The 6988-nt window shown below is 49.4% G+C and overlaps 1 protein-coding gene across 1 annotated transcript; it reads left to right on the forward strand.

Moving 5' to 3' along the window:
* Positions 1-1937: 1937 nt before the first annotated feature.
* Positions 1938-3305, forward strand: LOC116471278 (metallothionein-1A). The gene is made up of 3 exons (XM_032157393.2): positions 1938-2052; positions 2549-2614; positions 3146-3305. The coding sequence occupies exons 1-3, from the start codon at positions 2025-2027 to the stop codon at positions 3235-3237; spliced, it is 186 nt and encodes a 61-aa protein (XP_032013284.1). The 5' UTR covers positions 1938-2024; the 3' UTR covers positions 3238-3305.
* The last annotated feature ends 3683 nt before the right edge of the window (positions 3306-6988 follow it).

Genomic DNA, 6988 nt, shown 5'->3' on the forward strand with positions numbered 1-6988 from the left:
GAGCATGTGTCCTGTGGTCTAAAGAGAGCCATTCAGTGTTCCCACAAAATTGTAATCAACACTAGGGTTATAAAGCTATGAGGAAGATTCTGTGCTTCATGTCAGACACAGAAGAATGACTACCATTTCTGTTACCACCTGCACCATCTTTTAGTTAATATTTTACCTTGAAAAGATCAATACTTTTTAAACATATTTTTATGAAAGCAAATTATTTTCCACCTGAGAAAATGAAATTCAATCTTGTCTCACACATGGAAGATAGCTTCCAAATTAATGTGTGTGTTTGTAAGTGTGTGTGTATTACACTTATGGATTGCTTTGGCCACTGCCCATCGTAGAGCTGGTAGCTTCCTGTTGTTTATTTGAGGGTTTTTGGTTTGTTTTTGTTTTTGTTTTTGTTTGTTGAGACAGAGTTTTACCCCTGTCAGCCAGCTGGAGTACAATGGCCCAACCTGCCAACTCTGCCTCCCGGGTTCAAGTGGTTTTCCTGCTCAAGCCTCCCCAGTAGATTGGATTACAAGCAACTGCCACCATGCCAGGATAATTTTTGTATTTTTAGTGGAGACAGGGTTTCGACATGTTAGCCAGGCTGGTCTCCAACTCCTGACCTCGGGTGATTCATCCGCCTCGGCCTTCATAAGTGCTGGGATTACAGGTGTGGGCCACGGCGCCGGTCCCCTGTTGTTTAGAAGATTTCCAGCAATAGAGAAGCGCTGACGACATACCTGGGTCAAAGGAAGGCTTGATCATGGACACTTTCCTTTAAGAGGCTGGCTATATTTAAATAAGGGCACAACTTTTTATCTCTGTGACGACCAGCCAGTTACTTGGACATTTCCTTTTATTAGCAAATTAGTCCTCTTATTAGCAAAACGGGTTCATAAATAGTATTTCCCTTTAGGATTGCTGTGAGGATTCAAAGAATGAAAGAGATTAAAAAGGGACTGGTGTAGACTCAATGTCATGCAATAGTCAGGTATACTGAAGAGAAATAACTGGATGTCTTGCTTTTTAATTTTATTATTTTAGAGATGTTGACTCGCTATGTGGACTAGGCAGGACTCGAAGTCCTGGGCTCAAGTGATCCTCCCGCCTCAGCCTCCTAAGTAGCTGGGACTACAGCTTCCCGCCACCTCCCTCATCCTGCTTTTTAATTTAAAGCTGGATCAGCACATCACATGAAGTCATCTCCTTTTTGGGGATATCCCACATGTCCAGAACTGCCAGCTGGTATTGTGGTGGCCGGCTAGGCTGTGGGGAGCATGGAGATTTATCTGCAAAGGAGGACCTGGACAAATGTGCCCCCACATCCTCTCAGGCGAAGAGAATGGACGGGAGAGAGAGGCCGACCAGTGCTCCTGCTGTTGCTGTGTACGAAGGAGCGGGTCCGAGGGACCTAGGGACAGGGACAGGGACAGGCAGGGCAAGGGACGAGGAGAAACGAAAGCCACATCGGTGGCGGGTGCTCTGCACACAACTCGCTCGCTACCGCACGCTCCCCGCTCTGCACTCCGCCGATCTGGGGACAGGAGCAGGAGGCTGTGGCTGCACTCAGACTTCGGGACAGGCCGAGCTGAAAACCGTGAGAGGGGTGGGGTGGAGAAGACCGAAACGCCAAGGCTGGGTTCCCGGAACGCGCGGGGACTAAGGTGGAAGACAACTTCGGGGAAACTGGGAAAGGCGACCGGAACCTCGGGGACGCCCCGTACCCCGGGCGTAAACTCACTCCCGCGTTAGCGGGCGCCAAATTGGGGAGGGGGTGGTCGTGGTCCGCACCCAGCGGAGCTCAGTGGACTGTGCGCCTTGCCTTTCTGCTGCGCAAAGCCCAGCCCAGGTCATCACCTCGGGCGGGGCGGACTCAGCCGGGCGGGCTCAGGCGCGGGGCGGGGCCTTTGCGTCCGGCCCTCTTTCTCCTGACCATAAAAGCAGCGGCTGGCTCTTGGGCTCTACCCGGCCTTCCACGTGCGCCTTATAGCCTCTCAACTTCTTGCTCGGGATCTCCAACCTCACCGCGGCTCGAAATGGACCCCAACTGCTCCTGCGCCACTGGTAAGGGATGCTAGGTTTCTGGTTGTTAGGATATCTATTTCCCCGCCGCAGGATAGATGTCCCTAGGAGTAGAGGTGTTTTTGAGTTCTAGCTAAGTGGAGTCATTTGTTTCATTGATCTAGTGCTTTTCCACTCAGCGCCTTCATCACCGCTAGAACATTCCTATTCTAATACCTCCCATTTCAGAGGCGAGAGGACTCAGGCTCATAATTCTCCTGCTCCATGTCACCCAGGTAGTCGGGGACTGTTAGGCTGAGCCCCAGTACTCGGTGCAGTTCCTGGAGTGGATGGGAGACAGGGGTTATTGGTTTTTCAGGATTAAGGACATAAAGCCCATCCTAGCCTCTACAGATATAAGTAAGATTACACTTCATGGTGCCCTGAGTCGGACAAGAGCTGTCTATCAGGCCTAGCAATGCACTCAGCTGGGAGCATTTGTTGACCAACTGCTGTTATCTTCTGTATCAAATTCACTGCCTTTTTCTCTTCCTTGGAGGTGGCTCCTGCACCTGCACTGGCTCCTGCAAGTGCAAAGAGTGCAAATGCACCTCCTGCAAGAAGAGTGAGTGTGGGGCCATCTCCAGGAATCTGGGGCTGAGCCAAGTCAGAGGCAGGAACCCAGAGCTCGGCAGGCAGGAGTAGGCCAGTGATAAATTTCCCACATCCCCTTCCCCAGCAACTGGTTCAGGATCAGAGCCAGATTTTTAGACATGATGGATTCCCAAGTTTCATTCTTAAAATAGACAAACTGAGGCCAAGACAGTGCACCAGCCTGACAAGCACAGACATGACACCTAAGGACTTTTCTCACCTAAGTGTATGGTTCTGGGGAGCCAGCCTTCCTTTATCTTTGATAACCCCAGTCACTGCCTCTCCAGTCTTCTGCCAGGTCTGGGGCTCAGATGGAGATAAGCTTTTCACAGAAGACCCTCACTCGAAAGATCCACCACTTATCTCCCATCTCCGACAGTGCATGCCATCCTGAACTAAGTGTCCTCTGGGGCTGGGGACAGAGCTTGGGCCAGGCTTCTTTGGGGGCAGGGAAGTCCCCAGTCAAGTCTGGTCTGACCTCTCACTCTCCCTTCTTCCCCAGGCTGCTGTTCCTGCTGCCCCATGAGCTGTGCCAAGTGTGCCCAGGGCTGCATCTGCAAAGGGGCATCAGAGAAGTGCAGCTGCTGTGCCTGATGTTGGGATGGCCCTGCTCGAAGAGGTAGAAAGAGCGACCTGCACAAACTTGGAATTTTTTTCCATACAACCTTGACCCATTTACTGTATTTTTTTAAATGAAATATGTGAATGATAATAAAAGTTGTTGACTTAATGCTGGCTCTGGTTTTCTCTGTGTGCCTTGGAAATAAGGGACCCCATACCCAACAGAGCTGGGATGGTGGATTGCATAGAGAGTCCAGAGACCTGGGTGCTGGGACCTTGTCCTATTATCTTACACACTGAGTGCCTTAAGGTAAATCAGGTACCTACCTCAGGTCAGTTTCTTAAATAAAAATGTAAGAGCATGATGACAGATGATATAATGCCACAGGAATCTGTCACAGACAAGCTTTGGTAAGATAAAATCTATTAGTATGGCAAAAAGAAAAAAACACCAAATCCATTTTTTATATTGAACAGGACAATTTCAATAAATATATGGAAGACAAAATAGGAAAAATAAAATTACACTACACATTTGTTCTAGGATGTATATTTCAGACTGGAAACAGTTCACAGACTGGCCCCAGTATGTGGGTCACACATCTTCAATAGCACCAGCCAGGACATCCCCACATGGAACCATCAGTCTTGGCCTGTCCAGGGTCACTGATGTGACTCTTGGTATCTCTGAGAGTTCCATGTTGTGACTTGTCTCCGAATCTTCAGAAGTTTCTCCCTAGGTCAGGCTGAAATCTGTTCCTCCTTCAATTCCAGCCCTTGGTTAATTCAGGCAAGCAAAGTGACTGGGGGAGTGGAGGAAATTACCCAGGATCTTCCCAGCAAGACGGAGTACAGAGAAGGATTAGTTCCAGATGAAGTACTTTGAGTCCGCCTATGCGGAGGTGATGGCATATTATGCAGTTTCTAAAGTGTGGTGGTGTTCACTAGGAAGGAGTAGGGGGCCCCAGGTAACTTGTAATTAATGGCAGCAATTAGTTCCTCTGGCTATTTGTTGCGGGAATTGCTATTTGATGTTCAAAGAAGAAAAGGGGTCAAGTGAGCCAGGAATCAGGACCATGCTGGCCTGCAGGTGCCCCTTTTGAAGAGAGGGTTCCAGAAGGCAGCCTGTGTAAAGAACATGGGGTTCAGGGTCAGGGCAGTCTTGTTTAACTGCCCACTTCACCACCTACTGGCTGTGAGACCTAGGCAGGTTGCTCAACCTCTCTGAGCCTCCATTTCTTCCTTTGTAGAACTGTCTGTCACAATTCAGAGCTAGAAGGGACCTTGGTTAGTTAGTGCAGCTGTGCCTCTGATGGGTGAGATGGCATGTTGAGGCTGAGAGGTCACAGAGCTATGCAGAGGGATTGACTGCTAGCTCAGTGTCCTTCCCATTGCTGTCTCTGTGTCAGATTTTCAGTGTCCTTGGGTTTTACATGACATGGTGACATAGGGTGGTTGCTAAGGGCACCATGATGCAGTCAGCATGCATGAGTGCAAATCCCAGCTGCGTCACTTATATGTGAGTGACACAACCTCTCCGTGGCTCAGTCTCCTCAACTGTGAATTGACATAATAATAGAGTCTGCTGGTAGGAGCAAATCACTTAAAACATGTAAAGAACTTAAAATGGTGCCTGGCTTGTGCTGAGTAGTCTCTAATAGCTTTGATTTTAATCTTTATGCATAGCATAGGGATATTTTTCTACCTCTAGACAAATAAGCCAGGCCTGGTGAGCTTAGCTGTGTGTCCCATGTTGTTCTCATCAATAACAGGAACACATGACCTGTGGCCCAGAGAGGGTCCTCCACTAGTCCACAAATATGGATCCATATTGGATATATAAAGCCACAAGCAAGACAGTCCCTGTTTGCATAACAGATGCAAAAGGATTCCTGCCATTTCTGCTATCACCTGCGCTGTTATTTTCCTTAACATTTTCTCTTAAGTAATCATATTTCTTTAATATATTTAAAGGAAAAGCAAACTCCTTGACACTACTGAGAAAAAGAATCAGTCACACTTGCAGATATGGAAGGTAGCCATAAAATTACATGTATATCCCTTCTGTCACTTCCAGAATTGACCTGGACGTTTGTTTATGTTTAAAGATTTCAAGCAGTAAAGAGGTGCTGAAGACATACCCAGGCCAAAGGGAAAGTTTGCCCTTGACCTCTTTCCCTTGAAAAGCTGACTGGATTGAGACCTACAGTACCACTGTTACTGGTGCAGGGCGTCCAGGTTCTTAGCACCTTGAACAAAGAATTTGACAAAATGTACAAAGTAAGGGAGGGAGGAAGCAACAAAAGCAGAGATTTATTGAAAACAAAAGTATACTGCACAGGGTGGGAGCTGGCCCAGCAAGTGGCTCAAGGGCCTGGTTATAGAATTTTCTATGGTTTAAATATCCTCTAGAGGTTTGTCATCGGTTACTATGTACATGAAGTAGTGGCCCGCTATCAGTCTGACTGATTGCAGAAAGCAACCAATTAGAAGCTGAAGTGAAGTCACAAAGTTACTCCTGTGCAGATGAAGATGTAGCCCAAGACCAGCCCAATTGGTTGCCATAAGGGACAAATCAGCGGTACTTTCAATTTCTCATCTGCCATGCAGAGAAAGTGGGGAGGAGCTGCAAACGAAGTAGCCTCTGGTCCTTTTGTTACTTGGGTATGGAAAGTTGGGGTTTTCCTTTTGGTTTAGTTCTAGAAAGACTGTGAATCAGCCTTAGGTTCACTGCCTCCAGAACCTATTCTCTTGCCTCGGCACTTCCACCCTCTGTCCTGGGCTAGTTACTTAACTCCTTGTGTTGTCGTTGTCTGATTAGTAAGATGCTGTCATAAAGAGTATTCCCCTTGAGGGTTGCTGAGACGGTTCAAATAGCCAAAGTGACTAAACAGGGTCTGGCCGAGACCAAAAGCTCTGCAATAGTCAGAAATTCTGAAAGGGAAATAAGCACTTTCCATGCTTCTTAATTTAATGCAGAGTCACCACATCAGGGAAAAGATCCCTCCCTTGGTGATGTCCCAAGCTTTGGATGTCCTTAGTCTTGGTGGGCCAGCTAGGCTGTGGGAAGCCCAAAATAAGTTAAAGCAAAAGAGGACTTAAACAAATATGCCCATCGCCCCCTCAGGAGTGGAGAATGGAAGGGAGGGTGGCAGGGCCCTATGTCCGGCCTGTTGCTGTGAAGAGGACAAACGAGGCCAAAGGACCTGGGTGACTATGCAGGTGGGTCGAAGGTCACATGGGAGGCTGGTCCTCTGCACACAACTCCCTCGCTGCGCTTCCCGCCTCGGTCCTATCTAGGGACGTGAGCACTAGGCTGGGGTAGCACATGGACTTCCACAGAGGCGGGACTCCCACAGAGGTGGGACTCCCACAGAGTCACTGGTGCGGGGTGCAGGGATGGAGATACCGCGACCACCTGAAGCTGGGATCCCGGACCGCCCAGGGCAAGAATGGAGTGCAATCTCCGGGAAATTCGGGAGGGCCGGGATTATAGCAGGGACGCCGCGTACCGCCAGGAGCACAGCCCCTCCAAAGCGAGCGTGAGCGGAGGCGGCCAAAGGGCCGCCCCCGGGGTGCGCACAAGGCACGTTAAGGAGGATCCTGCGCCCGGCCTGCCCGGTGCGCACAGCCCGGCCCTGAACCCAGGGCGGCGCTGACACTGAGCTGGGCGGTTGCGAGACCTGGGGCGGGGCCTCTGCACCCAGCACCCTGCCCTGACTGTAAAGTCAGGCAGCCTGCTCCTGGGCTCTGTTCCGCCTCCCACTGGTTCGCCTGTTTTTTC

Source organism: Hylobates moloch, unplaced genomic scaffold, assembly GCF_009828535.3.
Source record: "Hylobates moloch isolate HMO894 unplaced genomic scaffold, HMol_V3 SCAFFOLD_6, whole genome shotgun sequence".
Classification (NCBI taxonomy): Eukaryota; Metazoa; Chordata; class Mammalia; order Primates; family Hylobatidae; genus Hylobates; species Hylobates moloch.

Coding starts and splice junctions, on each gene's coding strand:
- LOC116471278 (XM_032157393.2), top strand. CDS start 2,025: ATGGACCCCAACTGCTCCTGCGCCACTG. Junction 2,053..2,548: donor CAACTGCTCCTGCGCCACTG/GTAAGGGATGCT, acceptor TCTTCCTTGGAG/GTGGCTCCTGCACCTGCACT. Junction 2,615..3,145: donor ATGCACCTCCTGCAAGAAGA/GTGAGTGTGGGG, acceptor CTTCTTCCCCAG/GCTGCTGTTCCTGCTGCCCC.